The sequence below is a fragment of the Myxine glutinosa genome, chromosome 1, assembly GCF_964187855.1.
Source record: "Myxine glutinosa chromosome 1, kmMyxGlut1.1, whole genome shotgun sequence".
Classification (NCBI taxonomy): domain Eukaryota; kingdom Metazoa; phylum Chordata; class Myxini; order Myxiniformes; family Myxinidae; genus Myxine; species Myxine glutinosa.
The window spans coordinates 71,399,624-71,424,238 of NC_136261.1; the positions used below are offsets into that span (position 1 = coordinate 71,399,624).

The window sequence follows — 24,615 nt, forward strand, 5'->3', positions numbered from 1 at the left end:
TCTTTCTCTCTCTTTTCCTCTCTCTCTTTCTCTTTCTTTCTCTTTCTCTTTCTCTCTCTTTCTCTTTCTCTTTCTCTCTCTTTCTCTTTCTCTTTCTCTCTCTTTTCCTCTCTCTTTTTCTCTCTCTCTTTTCTCTCTCTTTTCTCTCTCTTTTTCTCTCTCTTTTTCTCTCTCTTTTCCTCTCTCTTTCTCTTTCTCTTTCTCTCTCTTTTCCTCTCTCTTTTCTCTCTCTTTTCTCTCTCTTTTCCTCTCTCTTTTCCTCTCTCTTTTCCTCCCTCTTTTCCTCTCTCTTTTCCTCTCTCTTTTCCTCTCTCTTTTCCTCTCTCTTTTCCTCTCTCTTTCCTCTCTCTTTTCCTCTCTCTTTTCCTCTCTCTTTTTCTCTCTCTTTCTCTCTCTCGTTTCCTCTCTCTTTTCCTCTCTCTTTTCTCTCTCTTTTCCTCTCTCTTTTCCTCTCTCTTTTCCTCTCTCTTTTCCTCTCTCTTTTCCTCTCTCGTTTTCTCTCTCGTTTCCTCTCTCTTTTCCTCTCTCTTTTTCTCTATCTTTTTTTCTCTCTCGTTTCCTCTCTCTTTTTCTCTATCTTTTTTCTCTCTCTTTTTCTCTCTCTTCTTCTCCTATGGAATCTGAGATAATCAAGGCAGCAGAATGACCATGTCGTGATCAAATTTTCACTATAAATCCAGGTTGCTTACTAATGTCCTCAGAAAAGAGGCTAATCTATCTGCTCTGCTTAAATTAAACTCGTTATACACCAATCACAGTGTATTGAACCGTTAATCATTCGACACAATTGTGGCAAATACGACAATTCCATTATTAGGTTATTTTTCCGGAATAACCTCAAAGATTGGGTCCTGGTTTTCGTCCGTCCGTCCATACATACTTTAACTTTTGCCTAAACCATCTTCTTCTCGCAAACTACCTGACTGATATGGACCAAATTTGGTACGATGCATCAGGACAGCAAGGCCTCATGGGTTGTGCTCCGGACCAGACTCGGTGGTGCTTCGGCTCTGAATATGGCAAATTGTACGGAATATCTTCCTTTCGTTGGTGTGCTCACAAAGCATTGTGCGTTGTGCGATGGCTGTATAAAGATGGGTGGTGAGCTGGTGCCAAATGTAGGTAAAGACCTGCACAGAGAAGCGATTGAAGTGATAGAGGTGTGTGCTATCCCTCTCCCACTCTCTTTTCCTATGAGCATCGTTGGCTGCAGGTGCAGTACATGCAACATGAAGCCTGATGCACATAGGTGAAGCAGACTGGCCAAGTCGTCGGTATGGTGATGGCTGCCCTTGATGTCTAAAGTGGACAGAGCTGTCTGCAGATGCCTAGACAGGCACAGTGATGCCTAAATTTGTGCCACCACCGACTTGCATAGGCACATTTATCCACGATGTTGCGCTGCCCAGGCTGGCCTACAGGTGCGGTTTGATATCTGAGTGCCCTTCTCATAGCCTAAAGAGGCTTCCCCCACAAGGCAGTGGGGATCCGTTACCCTGGACAGGGGGCCCGCCCATACCAGGTAAAGTCAGCGGGAGCCAGCGGTGCCCGGGACTCGCATAGGCCAAGGACGTCACTCCCTGAGGGACAGCTACCCTGATACCAATAATATATTTACACACTTTAGAACACAATTTGCCAATTCCAAAACCCTCTGGCTTAGCAATACTTGGCCAAAAATTTTACACCATTTTACGCCATCTCAACCGCGCTCTCAGCATTATGCAACATCGAAAGCCAGATAAAAATGGTGGATCGCAGGAAATATAGATTGTTCTCGGAAATGCAAAGCAAGAGTTTAAAAGATCCTTCCCATGTCCTTTTTCTCAAAACTGTTTGGGGTGAAGTGTCCTATGATCTCTCCAGTAATCTAGTTCTTAGAGAGTCCACTCTGAGGTCTGAGTCTGAGGTCGGTGGTTCCCTGCTAATTTTAATAATTTAATAATTTGGAGCATTTTAAATCTTCACTACATAGACCATTTGAAATGGAATGTTCCAAAAGGTTTACCCACCTGGTTTCATTGTCTTGATAGCCACAGGCGTAGACTTGTTCCACAGGCCCTGCCAGACCTCCCCGAATTCGCCAGTTCCGAGTATTCGTATAAACATAAGCGCGTCTCGCTGAATCTCCCAGAGATCAATCTTTTGGTTCGTTGCCTTTTGAAAGGTCTTCGAACTTGAGCTTTTGCAGCCTTGGACCTGTTGTGCGTCACAGCAGGAATAAAAAGAAAAGAAAGAAGAAATAAAATTTCAAGATAGATTTTATCAGAAATATTTCATTGTGCAAGGGTCACTCTAATTGAGGGCTTAAAGATATGCCCCATGGAGCACTTCCTCCACCTTTCCACTATTATTATAATGTACCATTTGAAATTATGACATCACGAGGAAGTATGTTGAGAATGTGAGTAATAAGTGGACGATGGCATCATTTTGCAATCCTGGGCCTATATTTCAGTGAGCTTGAACCATGGCATGTCTGTCTGTGAACATTTCGACTTTGTCAAAGCTTCATCAGCAAATATTTTGATCAGCAAGAATTATACACTTTTCCGTAAGGCTTCAAAGTCACTAAGTTGATGGAACAACGACGTGTTACCCTGACAGGCCCAAAACGGCGAAACTAGTCACCAGCTTCGCTTTTCATCTGCTTGGTGACAAATTTTGATCTTGGCATCTTTTCACTATAAAAGGCCCTTCTGAAGCTCCAGTCATGACGTCATTGACTACTTTCGTCCACATTGCATAACTTAAATAATCATCTTCATAGAACTCCTAAACCTAGTGTTGACTTAACGGTTAAGATGGCTGCCTTGAGATCTTAGGGTCCTGAGTGTGAGCCCCTGTTGTGAAATTGAATTAACACCAAGAGGGTTGACTCAGCCTGTCATCCTTCCAAGGTTGGCAAAATGAGTACCAGGTGACTGGTTATAGAGAGGCATTGCATCAGCAGTCGCCATACCCCCACAAAAGATGCAACTGAAGGAGCTGCGCTCCAGCGCGAGTCGAAAGAATTGACGCGACCAAAGACGGAATTCGTCCGAGTTGCTTTCTTGAAACAAAACAGCTCAGGTATTCTGACAAGCCCGTTTATCGGGCAGCAATATATATACACATTTATGCCGGGGCGTTTGCCCGGGAAAACCGAGACCGGGCATGCCCGGGTGTCAAGGGCGAGTCCTGGAAAGGCGAGTCTGGACATGCCCGGGCGTCCTGGACGCGACCTGGCAAGTCGAGGCTGGGTGTGCCCGGGCGCTCTGGGCGAGCCCTGGAAAGGCGAGAGCGGGCATGCCCGGGAAAGACGAGACCGGGCGTGCCCGGGAGATTCGGGCATGCCCGGGAACAGCGAGTCCGGGCATGCCCAGGAGAGGCGCGTCTGGGCCCGTCCGGACGAGCCCGGCATGGCGATCGCATCCTGGCAGGTGCAAGGCGATTGTGTACATTCAGCGGGAACCGCTACACACGCCCCTCCAGAATCGACCTTCACCGGCAGGGTCAATTTAAGGGGGGTCCGGATGACCCGGCCGAAGCGACCCCTGGAGGGTCGTGGGGGGGGGGGGGTCCGATCCGGTGGTGGGTGGTCGAGCGGGGGGAACTGTGGACGGGGGGCGGCCTCGCCACGGAGGAAAGGCCAACCGTGGTGGTCGGTCGACGTCCACGTGCGCCGGTTTGAGGCGGTCCACAGAGATCCGGTCCGACCGGCCGCTGACGACGACGAAGGACTTGTCGCCCCGTCGCAGGACCCGGAAGGGCCCGTCGTACGGCAGCCGGAGTGGCCCCTGGTGCGCGTCATGACGCACAAAGACGTACTCCGCTGTGCGAAGCGCCGGGGGACGTAGGACGGGGCCACCGTGGCGGGACGTTGGCACGGGGACAAATCGTCGGGCAGCCTCCTGGAGGTCCGAGCGCTGGTGTGCGGCGGACCAGGGACTGGTAGCGTCGGGCACGAACTCGCCCGGGACGCGGAGCGGCTGGCCGTAGACGAGCTCGGCGGCGGACGCCCGGAGGTCCTCCTTGGGGGCCGTGCGGAGGCGCAAAAGGACCCGGGTGAGAAAGGCCGTGGATGGAGGCGAAGATGCGGCGCTGCCAGGAAACGGGCACGATGGGGCGAGGCTGGCCCTGGGAGACGTCGCAGAGCAGGACGGTGCCCGCGAAGGGGATGTCGGCCAGGCGGAGGCCCGTGTCCGCCGCCCGGAGGGCCTGCACCGAGGTGTCAGTGGTCTGGTCGGCCGCCATGAGCGCGAAGTCCACGCCGAGGTGGACCGCGTTCGCGCTGGCCCGAGAAAGACAGTCGGCCACGGCGTTGTCTTTGCCGGCGACGTGCCGGATGTCCGTGGTGAATTCCGACACGGCGGAGCGGTGGCGCTGCTGGCGGGCCGACCACGGCTCCGTGACCTTGGCCATCGCGTAGACCAACGGCTTGTGGTCGACGAAAGCCGTGAACGGGCGGCCCTCCAGTAGGTGTCGGAAATGGCGAAAGGCCAGGAATAGACCGAGCAGCTCGCGGTCGAACGTGCTGTATTTTAACTCGTTCGGCCGGAGTTGCCGGCTGAAAAAAGCAAGTGGCTGCCAAACCCCGTCCACCCATTGTTCATGGACGGCGCCCACCGCGTAGTTGGAGGCGTCCGTAGTGAGGGCGATGGGCGCGTTGAGCACCGGGTGAGCCAGCAGCGTTGCGTCGGCGAGGGCCCGTTTGGTGCTCGCGAAGGCCGCGTCCATGGCCGCAGACCAAACGATGTCATGCTTGGCCGGCTTGCCCCGGAGGGCCTCGTAAAGGGGCCGCATGAGCTGAGCAGCGCGGGGCACGAATCGGTGATAAAAATTCACCATGCCGAGGAACTCTTGTAGGGCCTTGATGGAACGGGGACGCGGGAACGTGGTGATGGCCTCGACCTTGGTCGGCAGCGGCACGGCCCCGGTCTTGGTGATGCGGTGGCCCAAAAAGTCAACGGTCGTCGTGCCGAAGTGGCATTTGGCCGGGTTGACAATTAAGCCATGCTCGCTGAGGCGACCGAACAGTGTTCAGAGGTGTAGGAGGTGCTCGGCGCGGGACGTGCTGGCGACGAGGATGTCGTCCAGATAGACGAAAAGAAATAGCAGGTCGCGCAGCACGCCATCCATTAAGCGCTGGAACGCTTGGGCCGCGTTCTTGAGGCCAAACGGCATCCTCAAAAATTCGAACAGGCCGAACGGCGTGATGACGGCCGTCTTCGGGACGTCGGCCGCCCGGACAGGTACCTGGTGGTATCCCCGTATCAGGTCAATTTTGGAAAATATGACCCGTCCCGCCAAACTGGCGGAAAAGTCCTGGATGTGCGGGATCGGGTACCTGTCGGGGGTGGTAGTGTCGTTGAGGCGGCGGTAGTCGCCACACAGGCGCCATCCGCCCCCCGGCTTTGGCACGATGTGCAGTGGTGAGGCCCACGCGCTATTGGAGCGCTGCACGATGCCGAGGTGCTCCAACGCGTCGAACTCGGCCTTTGCCACGGCGAGCTTGGCCAGGTCGAGGCGGCGGGCCCTGGCGTAGACCGGCGGGCCCATAGTGGGTATGTGGTGCTCGATCCCATGCCGCACTGCGACGGCCGAAAACGTCGGCCGCGTGAGGGCCGGGAATTCCGCGAGCAGGCGAGCGAACTCGTTCGCCGTCGGGAGGGCGCACACTAGTTCGGTCGGCGTGGAGCTGCCCATCGTGCACGCCAGGGAGCTGAAGGTCTCGGCGTTGACAAGGCGACGTCGTTTGACGTCGACCAGCAGCCCGTGCGCGCAGAGGAAGTCGGCACCCAGCAAAGCCATGGGGACGCAGGCGGTCACAAAGGTCCACTGAAAGCGCTGGCTGCCGAAGCAGAGGGTGACGTCGCGCGGGCCGAAAGTGCGTATGGCCGAGCCATTAGCAGCGACCAAAGAGGGGCCGCAAACGGCGTCCCGCCTGTCCTGCTCGGATGCGGGTATGACGCTCAGTTGGGCACCGGTGTCACAAAGGAAACGCCGCCCGGACGCTTTGTCCCGAATAAAAAGCAAGTTGCCCGAGTGGCCGGCGCTCATGGCTGGGAATGAACGCCGGCCCGACCGTTTCCCGACTTGCCGAAAGTGCACGGGGGTTGGCACGTCCGAGCCTTGTGTCCGAACCTGGCGTGGTAATAACACCACGCCTTGTCAGGTGGAGGCCCCGGCCGTCGTGTCGGAAGCGGTCGGCGCGGCGTGGCGGCCGCCAGTTGCACCGGCAGTTGTCGCCCCGTCGCAGGACCCGGAAGGGCCCGTCGTACGGCGGCCGGAGTGGCGCTCGGGCGTCGTGGGCGTCGCCTCGGTCGGCGGCAGGCTCCAGGTAGCCGCGCCGATGTGTTGGCCCGCCGAGGAGATATTATCGGCTTCCTTGGCGAGGGCGCGGGGATCGGTGATCGACGTGCCAGCCAGGGCGAGGCGTACCGGGTGAGGCAGCTGGCGAAGGAACAGCTCGCGGAACAGAAAATCCGGAGAGTGCTCACCGAGCAACGAGAGCATATAGTCCATGCGCTCGGACGGGCGCGTGTCGCCGAGCTCGGGCAGGTCAAGCAGGCGCCGTGCGCTTGCCGCCGGTGAGAGGGCGAAAGCGTCGAGGAGGACCGTCTTCAGCGCGTCATACTTGTCAGCAGCCGGCGGGTGCTCGAGGAGGCTCAGGGCGCGGGCCACGGTGGCAGAACCGAGCGCCGCCACGACGTGGTGGAAGCGGGTGTCGTCCGCGGTGATGCCTCGCAGGGCGAACTGGGAGTCCGCCTGGGCGAACCAAACAGCCGCGTGAGCCTCCCAGAAGGTAGGCAGTTTGAGTCACTGCAGTGTCCATGTCGGTAGGTCACCAGTGAAAGAGCTGCGCTCCAGCGCGAGTCGAAAGAATTGAGGCGACCAAAGACGGAATTCGTCCGAGTTGCTTTATTGAAACAAAACAGCTCAGGTATTCTGACAAGCCCGTTTATCGGGCAGCAATATATATACACATTTATGACGGGGCATTTGCCCGGGTGTCAAGGGCGAGTCCTGGAAAGGCGAGTCTGGACATGCCCGGGCATCCTGGACGCGGCCTGGCAAGTCGAGGCTGGGCGTGCCCGAGCGCTCTGGGCGAGCCCTGGAAAGGCGAGAGCGGGCATGCCCGGACGCTCTGGGCGAGCCCTGGAAAGGCGAGTCTGGACATGCCCGGGTGGCCTGGCAAGTCGAGGATGGGCGTGCCCGGGCGCTCTGGGCGAGCCCTGGAAAGGCGAGAGCGGGCATGCCCGGGAAAGACGAGACCGGGCGTGCCCGGGAGGTTCGGGCGTGCCCGGGAACAGCGAGTCCGGGCATGCCCAGGAGAGGCGCGTCTGGGCCCGTCCGGACGAGCCCGGCATGGCGATCGCGCCCTGGCCGCGTCCTGGCAGGTGCAAGGCGATTGTGTACATTCAGCGGGAACCGCTACACAACCATATATAATATACAGACTTGGCATTTAATATGGAATTTTTTTTTTTTCTTGACTTGGGTTTACTTTCTGAACTCAGTATATCAATCTGGTGAGTTTATTTTACCCTTCGGTGATGTCTTTGTTGAAAGAACCATTTCACTGATTGTCTTTCGCAGCAAGAAGTCAATAACAGGATTATATCACAGGTGGCGTGACCAAATGTAAGGACAGGTACATTTGACGATTGGCTTCACAATCGGGTATATAAGGGTTGTTGCGTTCTGTATTCGTGGAAAACAACTGCTGCACGTCTACAAAAGTTATTGCCGCTTCCTCTGGAGATGGTCCGTCAACTTGACAATGCTGTTTGTCATGGAGTGGTGGCTTTACGAAATTCTGGCATGAAACAGCGTGCTATTGCTCGGCAGTATGGCATCACTCAAGGTCAGGTGTCAAAGATCCTGAAACGAAATGCTCAGAGGGATGTCCCTACTCCAATACTGAGGCCAGGACGTCCACGCAGAACCACAAGGAGAGATGATCGCCAACTGCACCGGTTAGTCTGCAATGGCCGTACCAAGTCAGCTAATTGGCTTAGGGCTGAGTGGCAGCAACTGACAAATGTGCCTTTATCCAGAAGGCTAGTCAACCAACGACTGGTTCAAGCAGGCTATCGTGCCAGGCGTCCCCTGAGAAAGCCACGCCTGACCAGACAACACAGCCAGCGCCGATTGCAGTGGGCCAGAGGCTGGGCGTGCCAGGACTCATGGCACGCCCTGTCAATGGCAGCCAGGACACTGGAATCACATGACCTTCAGTGACAAGTCTAGATTTCTGGTCTATCGTCAAGATGGCCACGCCCGAGTGCGCAGACAAGTGCAGGATGCCCACAACGAAGATTGTATAGTGCCAAGAGTCCAAGCTGGAGGTGGTGGGGTGACCGTTTGGGCTGCTTTTCATGCAGGGGGTAAAACTGTCCTGGTTGTTCTGAATGGAAACCTGAACCAGTTCAAGTACAGGGTCATTCTGGAAGAAACATTGCTTCCATTTGCTCGTGCAGCCTTTCGAGGAAACTTTGTCTTCCAAGATGACAATGCACGGCCTCATCGTGCTCGCATGATCCAACACTTTCTTGCTGACCGTGGTGTAGAGCATATGGAGTGGTCTACCATGTCCCCGGATATGAATCCGATAGAGAACTTGTGGGCAGAATTAACGAGTCAAATCGACAACTTGGACCAGCAGCCGACCTCTGTGGATGAATTGCAGCAGGCTATTGTCACTGCATAGCAAGCGATTCCTGTCCAAACCTTGGCAAATCTTGTGAACAGCATGCCTCGACATGTACGTGCTCTCCTGAATCCGCGTGGGGGTTACACGAAGTACTGAACTGTAATTTTACTGTCCATAATTCCAGTCATAATTTAGCTTTTGTTTTTGTTGAAAAAAAATTTGGCTAATGTGCAAAATAAAGAGATACTTCTGGAAAACCTACAGAAGTTTAAGACAGTACTGTCCGTGAATTCAGTTCAATATCAGCTTACATCACTTCCAAGGATCAATTTATTTGCTTCGAAATGTCAAATGTGGTTTTTGTTTCTTTTAAAGGTCACATTAACAAAATCTAGAATAACTTCAACATAATTCCAATGAACTTTTGGTTCTCAGTCATCTTGAAAAGTAAGTTCACCCCCACAAAAAAAAATTCCATATTAAATGCCAAGTCTGTATATATACTGTATATATATATACTGTATATATATATATATATATATATATATATATATATATATATATATATATATATATATATATCTATCTATCTATCTATCTATCTATCTATCTATCTATATATATATATATATATATATATATATATATATATATATATATATATATATTTATTTATTTATTTATTTATTTATTGGCTGCCGTACAATCCTATGGAGATGTAGGGGGCTGTAGCTGATCAAATGAGTCAACAACATCTTCTCTAGACCTTATTGTAGATTGATGGGCCTCACAATGCTTTACCTCCTCATATCTGATCTCCTCTCCAACCTCCTTTGTACTTTTCCTTCGGCCTCTCCAACCATCCATACCTTTTTGATTTATCAAATCTAGACTAAGTACTCGCTCCAATTTTCTTTGTCGGTCTCCTCACTCGACTGCGGAATCACTTCCCCAAGTTTTTCTAGTCCTGGTGTTCCCTCCAATCCCGTAAGATGGTGAACCATCAGCATCCTATGTTGTCCCTTGTCCCCACTTCTGACCGGTTCTATTTCATCTGACTCCCTCCCCACTTCCCTCACCGCCCTTTTCAATCTCTTTCCTGGACAAAAGTCCAGTGAACATTTCTTATAAACCTGTTATGTCTATTTTATCCCCATCAGGCCATTTAAACACAGTTGTTCTACCTTGTTCACCCATTTTCCTTTCAACTGCTGTTCTTTTGTTATCCCTCATCCTTTGTCCTCAGCTCTTCCCTGAGTGTCAAACGTTGTACAGTGTATGTAAAGATGTATGGAGGCTGTCCCTGATGTCTCGTATTTGGCAGTTGTAGTATTCTGTGAAACTGAGTATTGAAACTAGCCAATGAGCTTTGAGCTGGGTTTCAACGAATAGGAGCGGGCATTCTAGGAGAGTGGAGAATGATGTCATGGCTACAACCGGGGCATGTGGTTGATTAAAGTGATTGCTGTTTACAACGAGAGGGCCTGTCGGGTTTTCATTGAGCACACTCAGCTGTGTTTGTACGTGTTGTGAGTGCTAGTGTAACTCTCTCACACCACTACATTTGGCGACGAGGATTGGCGAGCAATTTCACTACCTCACTTCGACAAGTTTCCCGTCTATAGGTGCCTGCGGAACTACGTAACTTCCGGTTAGTGCACCCTTCGCGACAACAGTCACGTGATTGGATACGTTGAAAACAAACCACAAAAGGGCACATGTTACAGCTTACTTCCGGTAGTCTCGCCCTCACCTATAACGACGAAGCTACTGCTGGCACAAGGTGGAAGAAGTGGCATGCCAGGTTTGAAAATCTGATGGCTGGACTGAATATTACGAACAATACTCGTAAGAAAGCTCTGTTTCTGCACTAGGCAGGTGAAGAAGTGTATGATATATACGACTCTCTTTCAGCAGCCAAGCGAGGTGATGCAGCAGCATATGACACCATTGTGGAGGCTCTCACCAACCACTTCACACCCAAAAAAAGAACATTGATTTTGAAACGTTCACATTCAGACAGCTGACAATGCTGGTGAAACAATAGACAGTTTTTACACTCGTCTCCGACTCCAAGTGTCACACTGCGACTTCATCGACCAGGACAGGGAGGTGAAGAGCCAAATTCTGCAAGGATGCAGCTCTCAGCGGTTACGATGACGTGGTCTCCGAGATGCAGATACAGCTCTGCAGATACGCTCTGCAGTCCCTGCTATACCAGGTGCGTGCCCTCAAAATTTCCTATGCCCAAGCCAATCAAATGGAGGGAGCGTCCTCTATAATCTGTAAGTGCCATACGTCAACACCAGTCTCATTCAGCTTTGATGAGTTCCAAGAGGGGAGGACACCAGTCAACCTTCCCTGTATCCAGTCGATGTCACCGGGGACATAGCCAGCCCTCTCCATGGTCGAGACGTCCGACGACGCACTCCAAGGTCTGTGGGTGGTGTGGTGGACAACCACATTCCCGAGAGAGGTGCCCTGCCAGGGACAAGCTATGTCGCAACTGCTCTAAGAAGGGACACTTTGCCAATGTTTGCCGATCTGGTGACCACAAACACAACATTCAACAAACCCATGTGAGGAATGTCGAGCAGCCAGCAACTTGATACTCCTCGGACAAATAATACGTGTTTGGCATGTCTGGCAAGAAACCAGCAACACCCACCGTCAACATTAACATTCAAGGTGAGCCCATTTTTTCATAATTGACACTGGTGCGTCTGTGAACATCATGACTGAAAAAACATTCATGAACATTGAGTCACCACAGTGCATGCTGAGATCTTCATCACTATGTCTGCCCATCTATACATATGGGTCAAGCACGCCTCTACCTGTATGTGGCCAGGTTGACCTTAAGGTCAAATACAAGGACCGTGTAATATCAGCATCATTTGTCATTGTTCAGAGAGGAAATGGAATCCATAATGGCAACCTGATGAGCGCTGACGCAGCACAGAAACTAGGTCTCATCCGCTTGACACTTACCGCATCGCGAGACATGACTCAAGATCTACATGAAGAGTACCGTGATATCTTCAGGGGCATTGGGAAAATGAAAGGTGTCAAGGTCAAGCTGTACATCGATGAAACAGTTCAACCGACAGCTCAGCCACATCGATGCATCCCGTACCATATGCGGAAGAAGGTAGAAGAAAAGCTCGAATGCCTAGAGAGCCTGGACATTATAAAAAAGGTTAACGGTCCAACTCCCTGGGTTTTTCCGATCGTGGCAGCACCAAAGTCCGAGAAGCCTGATGAGATTGGCATGTGTCGATATGAGACTCCCAAACAAGGCGATCAAAAGAACCAGGAACATTCTGCCAACGATTGATATTTACAATAAACGATGATATTAAAGAATGATATTTACAAAGATTTACAATGCTGGTGAAACAATAGACAGTTTTTACACTCGTCTCCGACTCCAAGCGTCACACTGCGACTTCATCGACCAGGACAGGGAGGTGAAGAGCCAAATTCTGCAAGGATGCCGCTCTCAGCGGTTACAACGACGTGTTCTCCGAGATGCAGATACGACGCTGCGGTGCCTGCTAGACCAGGCGCATGCCCTCGAAATTTCCCATGCCCAAGCCAATCAAATGGAGGGAGTGTCCTCTATTCTTATGCAACTGAACAAATCAACAGTGTTCAGCAAGCTCGACTTGAACTCTGGGTATCACCAACTGGAGATAAACGAGGAGTCGAGAAACATGATGACATTTTCGACCCATGTTGGCCTGAGACGCTACAAAAGTTTAAATTTTGGTGGCACGAGTGCAACTGAAATGTTTCAAAACCACATTGCTGAGATTTTAGCCGACGTCCCGGGAGCCCTCAACACCAGCGATGATATATTGATTTATGGCAAGACTCAGACCGAGCATAACGGCACACTGAAAAAAGTGTTTGTTCGCCTCAGAGAAAGACACCTCACACTAAACAAATCAAAATGTGAATTCAACAAGGACACAATCTAATTCTATGGTTGCATTTTCGGTAAAAAAATGGCATCTTGCCTGATCCGAAGAAGGTGGAAGCCATCCACAAAGCATCAAGGCCTGCCAATGTAAAAGAGGTACGAAGCTTCCTCGGCCTGACTAACTACATCTCACGTTTCATTCCAAATTACGCCAAAATCACGAAGCCACTGAGAGATCTGACATGCAACGACATACCATGGGAGTGGACGTCTGAACATGAGATGGCTGTAAAAGTACTTCAGTTGTGTCTGACTAGTTCTATGGTCATGGCCTACTACAGGCCTGACTTGGAAACTGAAGTTGTGGTGGATGCTGGACCTTACGGAATTGGGGCAGTCCTAGCCCAACGAGATGAGAAGGACATTCATCACATTGTCGCCTATGCCAGTCGTGCGTTCACCGACGTTGAATCTCGCTATTCGCAGACAGAGTGTGAAGCACTAGCGGTAGTGTGGGCATGTAAACACTTCCATCTCTACCTTTATGGCCATCACTTCATAGTCATCTCTGATCACAAGCCTCTAGAAGGTATCTACAACTCTCCCACTTACAGAACCTCTGCCCGCATCGAACGGTAGAACCTATGGCTTCAGGCATATAAATACACGCTTCGTTACCAGCCAGGTAGCAAGAACCCGGCTGCTTACCTGAGTCGCCACCCAGGTGTGACAGCTGATGCTAAGACATCTCATGAGTCAAGAGTGGCAGATGAGTATGTTAACTTTGTACTGTCACTGACACTTCATGAAAATGAGACTGCAACAGGAGCTGACCCCACTCTACAAGCAGTGGTCAGTGCAGTGTATCTCAACCAGTGGCACCCACCTCAAGACCGCTCAGTGGATAGCTCAGCATTTCAAATACTAAAGGCTGTAAGAGATGAACTATCCATCAGTGATGAGCACAACGTTCTGCAACGCAGTACCCAAATCATCATCCCAAATTCACTCCAGCAGCAAGTCGTCGATATTGCCCATGAAGGTCACCAGAGCATGAGTAAGACAAAGAGACTAATCCACGAGAAAGGGTTCCCACATAGCGACTGCCTAGTTGAGACTACAGTGAAATCCTGTTAGTCAGGTTCACGATGTTAACAAATATAATTTCGTTCAAAATTTTGGGAGATTAGCAAACCTATACATTTTTGGAATCATCAGAGCATGGAGAATCCGAAAATCAATGTTGGCTTTTTCACAGACACAGATTTTGGATTTTCAAAATGGCCACCATAAAATACATATTTTGCGCTATCTCGGCTTCTAGTCAACCTAGAAACTTAATTAAATATGCTAATCCTATGTTTTCTGGGTCAAGGAATCCAATAAAGGCCTCAAAATAGTGCTCAGGATTATAGAAAAGCAACAAACAAAGGTAATTGAAAACCATTGTCTTTATATTTGTGATATAACTGTATTACATAATACATGATATTGCAAGTCCTTTGAAGTTATAGGTTGTTATAGGAAGTTATAGGTAGTATCAGATTGAACTATAAGTCCTATACACAGGATCTACTCGGTCTATACCATTCAGGAATATGCTTTTACAGATCTTCATCACTGTCCTGAGTGTCATTTTCGCAAAGGTGTCTACGCAAATGCCAACATTAATTTTTGGATTCCTCATGCTCTGAATATTCCAAAAATGTATAGTTTTGCTAATCTCCAAAAAATTTGAACGAAAAAACATCGTGAACCTGACTATGTCTTGCTTGTCTGGCAACAACTCCAGAACATTCTCCAGGATTCAACAACTGCCTACGGATAACCGAACTGCCGGTTGATCTGAAGTTGGTCGGTTGAAGCCGGTTGGTCAATGCTCACTTGGTCTGAAGTGAGCATTGATTTTGCAGGACCTTTTCCATCGGGTGAATATCTCCTGGTGGTCGTTGACTTACTCCTGGTTCCTCAAGGTAGACATTCTGACCTCCACCAGTGCAAAGGCAGTGATCCCAAGACTTGACGCGATCTTCGCCCACTATGGTGTTCTTGATATTGTAAAATCAGACAATGCTAACTTCACACAATTTGCTGCATACCTCGGTTCCAAGCACCGATCTGTCACTCCCCTATGGCCACAAGCCAACAGTGGCGTCGAAAGGTGTATGCCTATGCTCAAAAAGACCATCCAGGCAGCACAAATTGAAGGAAAGGTGTGGAGACAAGAAGTTTTAAAATTCCTACGAAACTACAGAGTCACACCACACTGCAGTACAGATGTTAGCCCTGCTGAAGCTCTTTTTGGCAGGAAAATGAAGATAAGACCTCTGTAAATTGGCAGTGAAAGACGAACCTCACCACTGGACGACGAGATCCGAAGACATGACACCGACATGAAATTAAAGGTGAAAACCTATGCTGACGCCCGACATCATGCAACACATCCAAACATTCAGGTGGGTGACACTGTCCTCGTCCGACAGAAGAGGGAGAACAAATTCACTCTGCTCTATGACCCATCACCTCGAGAGGTTACAGCAAAGAAAGGCTCTATGCTGACTGCAAGGGCAGGAGACGAGCAGGTCACCAGGAACTCGTCTTTCTTCAAGAGAGTCCCAAAGATGTCTTTCCAGGAGATCTCCCAGCAAAGCCCTGATTTTCATGGGAAGGGGAGAGGAGGAAAAGAACCCCAAGAACCTGAAGAAGACACTTCAGCGGACAATCTCGAGTCAGAACAACGATCCCACGGAGCCCGAAAGAAGCCCCAATACCTGAAAGATTATGGCATCAAATAGTTTTCATGTTCAATATAACAAACTGAAAAGTGAAATTGCCAGAGCGGAAGATCTCAAAGACAATGATCACTTTGGTTTCTTCCTTCTCATGCTTTTGGGTTTTTTCTGGATGATTTTGTGTGTGTTGAAACACTTCTGTTTTGTAGTCTTGTGAAGACAATATTATCACAAGTTAGTTTTGCTTGAATTTGACTGCATTGTAGTATGATAATAGTGTTGTTGTTGTTTTGTTGGCCAATCATCTTACAGCAAATGTGTGCGTATACTACTAAGGTGGGGAGGGATGTAGTATTCTGGGATACTGAGTATTGAAACTAGCCAATGAGCTTTGAGCTGGGTTTCAACGAATAGGAGCGGGCGTTCTAGGAGAGTGGAGAATTGACGTCATGGCTGCAACCGGAGCATGTGGTTGATTAAAGTGATTGCTGTTTACAACGAGAGGGCCTGTCGGGTTTTCATTAAGCACACTCAGCTGTGTTCGTACGTGTTGTGAGTGCTAGTGCAACTCTCTCACACCACTACAGCAGTTATCCTGGGTAAGGTTGAGGTCACCTTCCCAATTTCGAATGACACAAACTATTTCAAATCCCAATTTTGATTGGTAGCTTCCAAACTTCGAATGGCAGAGTCCCGTTGACCAGGCATTGCCAGCATAACTATGTCTATGCTCTCAAAATGTTAACTTAACTTTCAATTGACACAATACTTTTTATTACCTTTTATGATACATTTTATGGAAATTATATCATTTATGAGTAGGTATAATGCTAGATGTGCAGATGTACACCTGTTTGCAAGGCTGCCGGAGGCAGATTTGGGGGACATCATGTTCCAGGAAGTACGAGATCAGCTGAATGATGGATGAGAACGTTTGCCCAGGTGCGATGGAAACATGGCCGCCCTCCTCGTGCAGGCGGAAGTGCTTCACGAGATCTCCATCGCGCACTGTAAAGACCCCATATCATCAGTGTTGCAGCACCTGGACAACCTCAAACCGGGGAAACCCTAAAGCGGCTCCCACCAGGTACATTAAAACCATTTTCACACTTGAAAGGTTAGTCTGCATTGTGGTTAATATTTAGGATTGTAGATCAGATCATTTCATGAACCGTGCTCTATAGTCTATGCATCGGTGCTGCCGAAGGTGTTTCTATGGCTCAGGTTACTATCTTAGTTGGGTCACCACTTCAATACAGGAAGTCAGCTGATGGTAGCTGGTCTACTCTTCGCAAAGGACACCGTGGGGTCTTTAACGTCCACCAACTAATTCTGGCAGCTGGAATTCCCAGTTTAACAACCATGTGAGGCACGGCACACACATTGACGAATCACTCTGCCTGTGGAACACCAGGATGGAGTTCGATCCCAGGCTAAGGAAGCTTAGAGGTGAGTGTGCGTAACTTTACGTCATCCGGCCAACCATTGCCAATAAGGGTGCTTTCAAATATCACAAAGTCCCCAATGAAATATGAAAGTTCGCCAATTCTTTCTTTGCATTCACATTCTCCAAAAAGTTAATTCTTACTCGCGAGTCCACCCGGCACGGTCTGATTGGGATTGGTCTATCTCACGAGGTGGATCTTTGAAACCACATCCTTTCATTTCCGAAGGCTAAACAAAACAGCAAGTGTGAAAGGAGACTCTGTAATGGCTATGTATATTGTTATGTTTGTGGGGGGTAGGCAATCAAATACCTTAGGGCCAGGTAGAATTGTATCGGTAGTGTGCTCCAAATGTCATGCCGAAGAAGAAGAAACCTCCATGTACCAAAGTATGGATTCCGTTAGACCGGATGTCGTGTAAGGTCATATATTTGTTCCCATGGCGAGGGGTGGGGCTATGTTAATTAGATAGGGATTAAGAGTAATTAATCCCCTGTATGTAAATGCCTCTGTGATTTTTTTTTTCCTTTGTTCCTTATGACACTGCATTACACACATGACCAGCCACGCGATCGGCGCGTAATTATAACACGAAATAAAAGTGACCGGATTCAGACATTCAACACTAACGCTGATTCTGCCAGCGGAGCCATCACAAAGGCACATTCAGACATGAGGCCCCGCCCCGAGGGGTGGTGATTGGTCCGGCCGATGGAACAATGACATGGACTCTTTGATTGGAGCACGCACGGACGTCAGTCATCGGATGACGTTGGAGACCGGGGGAAAAAAGACTGTGTCCTGGGATTTTTTTTCTCTTGGGGTCCCGAGTTGATGAAAGGTGGTCACAGTTCGTTATTTGTTGTCCTGGGTTTGATTATTTTTTATTTTTTTCTATACAGGATCGAGGCTCGTGAAAGAGCTAACATTTATCACACAAAAAAAATCAGACACACAAAACATATAATAAGGGTAGCGGTAGACAAGATGGGGAGAGAAGGGGAAGCACACAAACACAACATTTGAGAGCAGGGACATCGGGAGATCTGTGGGAGGGCTTGGGGGGAGGAGGTGTGGGAAGGAGGCGAGGGGTGGGAGAAGTATAAAACAAGGACACCAAGGACTTCCAGGAAAGAAGTTGGTATTTCAAAAAAGTGAATCTGGGGTGAAATTAGCGGGGGTAGAAAAGATCAAGGTTTTGGATGGGGGAAGATAAGAGATGGTGGTGAACAGCTGTTTTAAAGACCTGGAGGGAGGAGTGGGATTGAAGAGAGTGAGGCAGTTTGTTCCAGAGGTGGGAGAAAAGAGGAATGAAGGAGTGAAGGTGAGCAGAGAGTCTTGATTTTGGCATTTTAACCATAAGAGGGTTGCAGGCAGATCTTGTGCGACTTGCAGGAATATTTGGGGGACAGAGCCCAGAGAGAGCTGGGGGAGCAAGGCCGGAGAGGAGTCGGTGGAAGACAGAAAGCCCACCAACCTGCCTGTGGTGAGTAAGTGAAAGGCCCTCGGAGTTAGCTTCATATATATATATATATATATATAGGAGCATGCTCTGGATAAGCATGTCACTGTGTCCTTGGACGACTCCTCAGCACCATCCCAGCACACACCACTGTGCGTGCTATGGAATGAGGTCTTTTTACATTGGCCGGAGTGCAAATCCTGGCACCAACCTCCTTGAGAGAATGTGCCCCCCCCCCCCATGTGTGTGACACCCACTCCTCCTTTAGTGTGTGACCCACTCCCCCGTGTGTGACCCACTCTCTCTCCCCCCCCCCCCCCCCCCCCCCGTGTGTGTGACCCAAATGTGTATGACCCACTCCCTCCCCCGTGTGTGACCCATTTCCCACGCCCCCCCCCCCACCCCAGTGTGTGACCCACTCCCCCCCCCCCCCCCCCCCTGAACAGTTCTTAATGTTCCTGAGTTCCTGATGAATGAAGAACTATTCTTACTAGTGATGCCCAGTGTCAATATGCGTCGGCAGACAGGTAGAATAATGGATGAAATCACTGCAGGACATTGATCGAGGTATACTAACCTGTAACCGTCATGGGGAGCAAGGAGAATCTGGGGTTTCGGGCTTCAACGCTACATCGGACAAATTTACTTAATTTCTTTATTCTTTTCTTTCCAAAATTGACATTTTTACAATTCCTTTTGACTAGAAGGCGCCTGTTTCAAATATTTCTTAATATGAAATGCGCTTTCCGATGTTGTATTTCTACAACTGTATCGAGAAAAATAAATAGAACCACAGTCAGTGTTTTCGTCGTTTGTCTGCATTAAGAGGGTAAGACACGTGTGGCGAAGGAGGGTTGGAAAGTACGTCATCCATAGGTTTGACAGTTACGCGGTAATTATGCGAAAACTTGTACAGACTCTTTGTTCGCCCATCGTGTCTCACCCTTTCCCCAACAGAATTGTACACAAGAAATCGATACTTGATGTCCAAAGACAAGTTTTATTGTTTTTAAAAAGGGGTGTACATTTTGGGTCCGTCTGTTTGTGTGTCTGCATGTCTGTGGTAGATGCATTCGGTCGTTACTTATCGAATCTCAACCAAATCTGCCAGGGGGACTTAGGGTCATAAGACAAAGGTTGTAGCTGGTTTGATTTGTCCTCCCCTTTCCCCCTTCCCCATTGGTTCTGAAGGTGGGCCGACACAAATTGTCTACGTGAATGTGTACCACGGAGCGCTTCTCCTGGTTAACATTTATGTTTGAGTTTTTTTTTTTTTTTTTTTTTGTATACAAGATCGAGGCTCGTATAAGAGCTAACATTGATCACAAAAAGACAAACTTTCTTTTAGACAAATTAGACTTTTAGACAAAAGACAAAATAAAACATAAAATATATGATAAAGGGAGCAGGAGAACAAGATGGAGAGCAGAGACATCAGGAGATCTGTGGGAGGGAGAGGGCTTGCGGGGGAGGAGGCATGGGAAGGGAGGTGGGGGGTGAGAGGTAAAAAAAAAAAAAAAACACATGGATGTTAATTAATTTTGTCAAATTTGTGTTAATTTGTCAAACTGCGATGGCTTGACCAGAACAGAATGTTTTATTTAACTCTGCATTTTCAGCAAGTTTCTGGGATTTCTTATCTGGAGTTACAGTTGCGGAAACAGAACTCCAACTTAACCGCACAACCTCATCCTGGCCAGAACCAGGCCTTGCGCAAACCTTGTTGGTTTGATTTATCTTTCGGTCTACATACAGACGATGTGTAAAGATATCATATTAGATATCCAAGATTTTTAGACACTTGAGAGATAACTTTTTGCAGTGCCCAATTGAAATCAATACCTACAAATCAAGGTAAACCTCCCACACCTTGATAACATGTCCAAGCTGAAGGTTTATTACAATAATTGACTCTCCGACAACTTTGGGGGTCCAAGATGACCCAAGGTTTCAGATTTTGCTGGAATCCAAATTGGGGGCCAGGAATGTGAGCCAATAACAACTATTTCTAAACAATTTTTGTCCCCCGTCGCACCGCGGAGTGAAAGGAGGACTATGGTTTTCCCCTTCGTCCGTGTGTGCGTGCGTGTGTGCGTCTATGCGTGCGTGCGTGCGTGCGTGCATGCGTAAGCGAAGGACCGAATTCTAATGTGGTGTGTGGGTGCAACCCACGTCAAAATCCAAGATGGCCGCCGCCATGTATGTCTGAAACTTGAGCAGAATATCTTGAAAAATAAGCGAAGTTCCAACTTCTAATCTGGTGTGTGGGTGTATCTAGGCATAAGGAAGAACGCTATTGAAAATTGGGTCGCCACGTCAAAATCCAAGATGGCCGCCTTGCGTCTTCCACTTTGTCAACTCACATCACTTCAACGACGGGGGACGGAGGCGTAACGCTTGTTTCCATATACCACTCAAAAGTTGCAAGCGCGGTAGATGGAACCGAGTTGCAAGGTGGTAATGGAGTATCGGTACATAGAGCGTAGTGTCCCTCACAAAACTCTTCTATAAGTTTCTCCTCGGAGCCTTACATGAGATTCTCAGATTGATCTGATGAGATGCACAATGATAAATAAATGATAGGCATTCCCAAGTACCTGATAAGCAGTGCCCCTGGGCTCTGGTTCCCTGGATCCGTACCAGGAAAGATCCGTGTTCATTACTTGACTCCAGCAACAGAGCCTCAGCATTCTCTCTTGTAACATCACCGAAGTACCACCTGGGTGTCAGGTGCACCATTTCAAAAAAAGAAGAATACAATCGCCTGGAAAACTTTAATAGACATTAGTCCCCAGTGGTCCTGGCTGCACTATTTATTTTTCTTTGGATAGGAAACTACCTATCAGTTGTTACAGACTGAGTTATAAATCAGTGATGTTGTTATGGCACTGAAGAGGTTCTTCCACTGACGTCATCGCTTGGCTTTACTCAAGCATAACAATCTGATGGGAATTTTCTAAACGAAGTTCAGGACTTCCTGTAAGTTGGACAACGAGCATCATGAGATGGAGCTGTGATGTCATAATCATTTTACCCTTCGAGTCAAACCCCCAAGCTTCATCTGCACCTCGTTCTTTCCAGCCCCGACGTCTCCAAGGCTTCGTTTATCAATTTTTGGGCCTCACATGACACAATCTCAGAACAACCGAATTAGTCTTCCGTTTCTTGGGAAGCCCTCAGCAGGACGTGCACGCATAAACCAAGCACTATTGGGCGAAATAGTTCGTTGCTCCATGAGCCTCGACTTTGCTGTTTTTAAGGCCAGTCTTATCAACCAGTGGTCTCAATCAGCAAAACTACTGCCACGACTAAGGAGCATTGTCCCTGAATGTTAATCATTATCGTGCCTTGAGAAGACACGTCTACTTTCCTTTATTTTCTGTACATTTATAATTAGGGTTAGGGTTATGTTTTTAGGGTTATGGTTGTTAGGGTTAGGGTTAGGATTGTTAGGGTTAGGGTTGTTAGTGTTAGGGTTGTTAGGGTTAGGATTATTAGGGTTAGGGTTAGGGTTGTTAGGCTTAGGGTTGTTAGGTTGGTTGTCAGGGTTGGGGTTGTTAGGGTTAGGGTTGTTATGGTTAGAGTTGGCAGGGTTGGGGTTATTAGGGTTAGTGGGGTTGTAATGGTTTGGGTTGGCAGGGTTGGGGTTGTTAGGGTTAGGGTTGTTAGGGTTAGGGTTGTTCGGGTTAGTGGGGTTGTCAGCGTCAGGGTTATGGTTAGTGGGGTTGTCAGGGTCAGGGTTATGGTTGTTAGGGCTAGGATTGTTAGGGCTAGGATTGTTAGGGTTAGGATTTTTAGGATTGTTAGGGTTAGGGTTTGGGCATGCTGCCCAAAACGTTGAGGCCTACTTTCCTCTATTTTCTTTCGCTTTGGATTTCTTCTATAAAGTTTAAAGAAAGTAAACAGCTCTTTTAAGAGCAATCACATGGTGTAAACCATACACCTTTTGCTTTATTATTATGTCGTACAACTTCCCTTAACTGCCTGGGAGCTTTGCGCTGCTTTTAAAAGTTTCAAGATTCAAATTTAGAAGTGATTGACACTGATGGTTTCTCCAGACATATTTCGCTTCTAATCGATGTTCACAAATATACAATTATATGTAGCTGTTCCCCCTCTCCTAAAACCCCACACTCTGGGTCCTTCAAACTCCTTCTTTTGAAAGAATCAAAGTATCATTTTACTTTACTTGCATTAAGACATTTTCGATCCCAAATTTAAAGTTTCTTATACTTGTGAAGCTCACTAGTCACTTCCAACTTACCGTTGTGAACCCAGGCCCTTGGTGTTTACTTCTCGTGGCCTGGTGAGAGTCTCGTTCTCTTGGATCCCATGATCCACGGAGCCGATGGCCAGCGCATCGGATGAACGAGGTTCCGCTGGTGTTATGGATTCTTCACCCAGTGGTGGTGGTCGTTCACTTCTCTGTATCCTCTTCCGTTCAATCCATCTCTTATGAGGTCCAAACAAACTCGACTCCTTTTGGCCCATATCGTCCTACTCAAGATGAATTGAAATGCTTCGTTTGATGCTCCTGACCGTTCCCCTTACCGAATACTTCATTTTTTTTTTTAAAATCAACAACACACTTGATGTCTTTATCCTGACGGAGACCCGGCAGAAGTATAATTGACAGAGTGAGCTGCAAGACTGCTTTGTGGTATTTCATGTACGTCACACGAGGCATGAGTGTGGGTGTTTCGATCAGTCATTTCCTTCCAGATATGTGTTTCACATGACGGTTTGAACCACAAAAGCTCAACTTCCTTGAAAACACATCGGCTGAAGATTGATTATTTTCCCTACACACTTCGGCTTTCAGTGCAGCGAAGCATACATGCTCCAAATATCGATGTTGTGGCCTAGCAAGACCAGTATTGAAAAAAATACAATTGTTTCCATTTCACGCACAACCATTTATTTAGCTGTCATGTGCTTGTTTTTTTGAAAATGTTTGGTTCAGGATCATTACACAATTTACAGAGTAAGGGTGGAGAACAAATATTCCAAAGGCAGAATATTGACACATCACGCCATGTGTGACATTGGAAGCAACAACGGCCAATATTCTGCTCTAAATGACCGTGGATTCAGGAAAAGACCGATTCAAATTCTCCGTCAGCACAATATATGTATCTGTATCCATCTTTACAAGGAAAAACTCCAACCTTTCTTTAAAACCAATTCCACTGCACTAAATAGATTGCTGTAGTAGTGTAGTGCAAAGGAAAAGGGCAGAACCGAAAATAAACAGAATAGTCCCAACAATATACCTCGACATTAAGGCCTCAATGGTTCAATCAAAAGGACGCACGAAGCAATCCATACCTGTGGTCCCCTTATCAATTCCACTGCACCGGATAAGATCCCATTTCTGCAATAGCACCGGTGTTTAAAAACGACGTCCCAAAATCCCACGTGAAATGGAGAGCCAACCTTTCCAGGGCAGAGACATATTGGGAAGGCAAGTCATCACAGTTGCTTCAACGGCATGATACAAAGGGCAATGACTTCCTGTTCCGTATCGTATAAACTATCGATGTAATAACCAATTTTTATACCATGGGTTTTTATCAACCTGAGTAAGTTTATCATTTGGAGGAAGTTGATTCCCAGGGCGGTGGGCATACCTTTGTCAACATTCAGTTGGCACAAGCTATCGTATGGATTGTCCGCTGACACATTGGCCTTGACAAAGTCAGGTAATCCTCTGGTGTGTTTTTTAGTACAATGTTTGTTTGTCAACATAATCAAAGGAAGTATTCAGGTAGGCTGCTGTAAAAATGAGCGGTACATGGAAACTTTAGCTGCCGGGTAACAGTACTGTACACTTCTTCTTCACAGATGGCTAATCAATGCAGTGCAAAGAAGGTCCAAGCGACATAGGTTGCATCCCAGTGCTGCTTTGAAAGAAGTAGCAATCACACAAAGTCAATAGTTTATTCGCAGGAAGAATAATATTTCCAAGGATCATCAAGCTGATCATGGCTGCAGCTGGGTAGGAGGTAACGTTTCTGAAGGATCGAGATCTATCTGTCAACGTCATGCGGTTCCGAGTAGTCCGTGATGAGATCTTCAAGTCGGTGCTCCAGATGGTGGAAGGAAGGCCTTTTTTCCTCTTCCCGCCTCCAGCAGTCCCTCATGATAGTGTAGAAATCACGTGGGCAGGCTAGTGGACAGGACAGGCGGTAACCACGCTCTACCTCCTGGAGAACCTCCGTGTTCGCCATGCCTGGTGGAATTACATGCGAAGGGAATTGGGTGGAGTTGAACAAGATTGAAACAAGCATCGGTTAAAAGCGTTTTCTGGAAAACTGGGATATCTTTTGACCAGTTTCTATTGTTATTATTGCTTTGAGGATTAGAAAGAGAAATACCTTGCACTGACCTTTCATAGAAATGAAATTTGTGTA

At 48.2% G+C, this 24,615-nt stretch overlaps 2 protein-coding genes and 1 long non-coding RNA gene across 4 annotated transcripts in view; 1 reads left to right on the forward strand and 2 right to left on the reverse strand.

Annotated features, from left to right (window-relative positions):
• Positions 1 to 22,875, reverse strand: part of LOC137425029 (tyrosine-protein kinase SRK2) — a 51,219-nt gene extending 28,344 nt beyond the window's left edge. The window contains exons 1-4 of the mRNA XM_068113037.2: positions 22,467 to 22,875; positions 20,800 to 20,921; positions 16,146 to 16,303; positions 2,013 to 2,199 (exon numbers count right to left, since the gene is read on the reverse strand). Of these exons, the coding sequence (XP_067969138.1) occupies positions 2,013 to 2,199; positions 16,146 to 16,303; positions 20,800 to 20,921; positions 22,467 to 22,693 (694 nt within the window). The 5' untranslated portion in view covers positions 22,694 to 22,875. The remainder of the gene's footprint in view (positions 1 to 2,012; positions 2,200 to 16,145; positions 16,304 to 20,799; positions 20,922 to 22,466) is intronic.
• Positions 1 to 24,615, forward strand: part of LOC137425039 (uncharacterized) — a 33,633-nt gene that overhangs the window by 6,891 nt on the left and 2,127 nt on the right. The window contains exon 2 of the long non-coding RNA XR_013622660.1: positions 16,130 to 16,382. This is a non-coding gene — a long non-coding RNA (uncharacterized LOC137425039). The remainder of the gene's footprint in view (positions 1 to 16,129; positions 16,383 to 24,615) is intronic.
• LOC137425021 (tyrosine-protein kinase Src42A) overlaps positions 23,101 to 24,615 on the reverse strand; it is a 142,611-nt gene continuing 141,096 nt past the window's right edge. For both annotated transcript variants that reach the window (XM_068113020.2, XM_068113027.2), the window contains one exon: positions 23,101 to 24,434. In XM_068113020.2, the coding sequence (XP_067969121.1) occupies positions 24,232 to 24,434 (203 nt within the window). In that variant the 3' untranslated portion in view covers positions 23,101 to 24,231. The remainder of the gene's footprint in view (positions 24,435 to 24,615) is intronic.